Raw genomic sequence first — 1,828 nt, 5'->3', positions numbered from 1 at the left:
TGGAGAAAAGGGCCGGCGGCAATTGCCACAGCCAGTTGAGCAGCGTAGTGTCCATACCCAGCGTGCTCTGTTCTGCACCACCAGCTCTGTGGAGATTGTCTAGGATGAGTATATTCTCCATCCAAACTCCAATGAACATATGCAGGCATGTCAGCAGTGCCTCTCACCTGGTTGCCTCACAGCTGGAGCTGCCAGCAAGAATTTCTGGGCCCACGTGAAATTGCCTCCACGGCCATGACATTGCGAGGGGGAAGGAGGATGAAAGTCATCTTTGTAGCCCCCATTGTCAATGTGGGCTACTGCGCTGGGGAGACCGTCGAGAGAAGAATGCTGCTGCTGTTGGCACAGAGCTCCTAAGCAGGGCTTTCCATTTCATGTCTGGTTTATGACATCTTCTTTTCTTTTTCCTTTCTGTATGAGGTGGTCGTCTGCCACGATCTGTGAGCCCCGCAAACACAGCTCTGTGCATGAAGACCTCTTTCAGTGGTCTTTCAGCAGTCTTCTGAGCCGATCTTGAAGCTCCTCTACCTCATGCATTGCCTCAGCATGGGCGACGGGATCCTGCTCCAGGTGCTGGAAGAGGTTGAGCTGTTCAGCCTCTCGGATGTCTGAGGGCAAGACGATCTCCTCAGGCATCCCCTCGTTGCCCAAGAAGAAGTGGTTGAGCCATTTCTCCTTCAGGCGGTGGCGCAGGTATCGCATGATTTCCAGCAGCCGCAGCGGAAAATCCCTCCTGGTCCAGCCTGACAGGGGTGTGGTGGTCAGGAAGTGCATCACAACAGTCTTGAAGGTACAGCTGGAAAAGTCCGTGCCCACCACGATGCAGGCACAGACCTGCAAGCATCTGAGGTGGAAGCTGCTGTGCGGGATGTCCCTGGCCATAAGCCTGAAGAACTTTGCCTCTGCCACAGCATAGCTGTCTGGCCACATCATGTCTGGGGTGAAGATGGCCTCTGTACTCTGGCTGCTCTCAAAGATATCTGAGTCGTCTTGCTGCACCCCGAACATCACCTCAATGAGCATGCTTTTGCCACCGCCTCTCTTCATCTGGAACTTGCAGGAGCGGCTGAATGGCAGCATCTTTAGCACACACCTGCATGACTCGGGAAAACTCACCCAAGCTGCTTTCACCAAGAGATGGAACCAGTGGGCAGTTTTGTGCACATCAAGGTAGGAGCCAGTGCAGAGTATGTCGAGGATGCTGCGGCCCTGCTTGTTCCTCAGCTTTTCCTCAGGCCTGTGGAGGAAGCACAGCATCTCTCCTGGCCGCTGCTCCCTCCTTCAGGTACGCACTTGCTCAACACGGATAGGGAAGTTCCTTCCCGGGATCATCTTCTCGGTGTCCAGTTCCAGGTGGAAAACGTGCCCACGGGGAGGTGTCATGGGCACGAACACGCGGAAGGTGATGTCTTCCTCACGCGGATTCCAACCTTCGAAGGTGCTGCCCACCCCAATGGTTGCTTCCAAGTTCAGTAAGAAACTATTTGACAACCATATTCTGAAGATTCTGATTAAGTCGTTTACGAAGTTTACCACTATCTGGTAGTCAGTAGCCAGGCCTGCAACTGGCCCCGGGATGTGTCTCTCAAGAGTTCTTCCCACGTCGTTTTCATCATTTTTTTCTGTCTCTTCGTCCACTCCTCTTTCCTCTTCTTGCTCACTGTGACTGTTGTGGTCCTCATTGCTGTCACTGTTGTGGCCCTCCTTGCTGTGACTGTTGTGGTACTCCTCGCTGTCACTGCTCTTGTCCTCCTTGTCTCTGTTCCCATGTGGCACAGCGCTCCTTCTCCTGAGCCACCAGCAGTGTCCAAAGAGCAGGACCAGGACT

The 1,828-nt window shown here is 53.8% G+C and overlaps 1 protein-coding gene across 1 annotated transcript; it reads right to left on the bottom strand.

Moving 5' to 3' along the window:
* Window positions 1-480: 480 nt before the first annotated feature.
* On the bottom strand, window positions 481-1,080 carry LOC104548736 (inositol 1,4,5-trisphosphate receptor-interacting protein-like 1). The gene has a single exon (XM_010194839.1). The coding sequence runs from the start codon at window positions 1,078-1,080 to the stop codon at window positions 481-483; it is 600 nt and encodes a 199-aa protein (XP_010193141.1).
* Window positions 1,081-1,828: the final 748 nt, after the last annotated feature.

This window comes from Mesitornis unicolor, unplaced genomic scaffold (assembly GCF_000695765.1).
Source record: "Mesitornis unicolor isolate BGI_N332 unplaced genomic scaffold, ASM69576v1 scaffold20031, whole genome shotgun sequence".
Taxonomy (NCBI): Eukaryota; Metazoa; Chordata; class Aves; order Mesitornithiformes; family Mesitornithidae; genus Mesitornis; species Mesitornis unicolor.
This window is presented reverse-complemented; position numbering and strand designations above follow the sequence as displayed.

Excerpts from the sequence above, each read along its gene's own strand:
- LOC104548736 (XM_010194839.1), bottom strand. The coding sequence starts at position 1,080 with ATGCTGCCATTCAGCCGCTCCTGCAAGTTCCAGATGAAGAGAGGCGGT.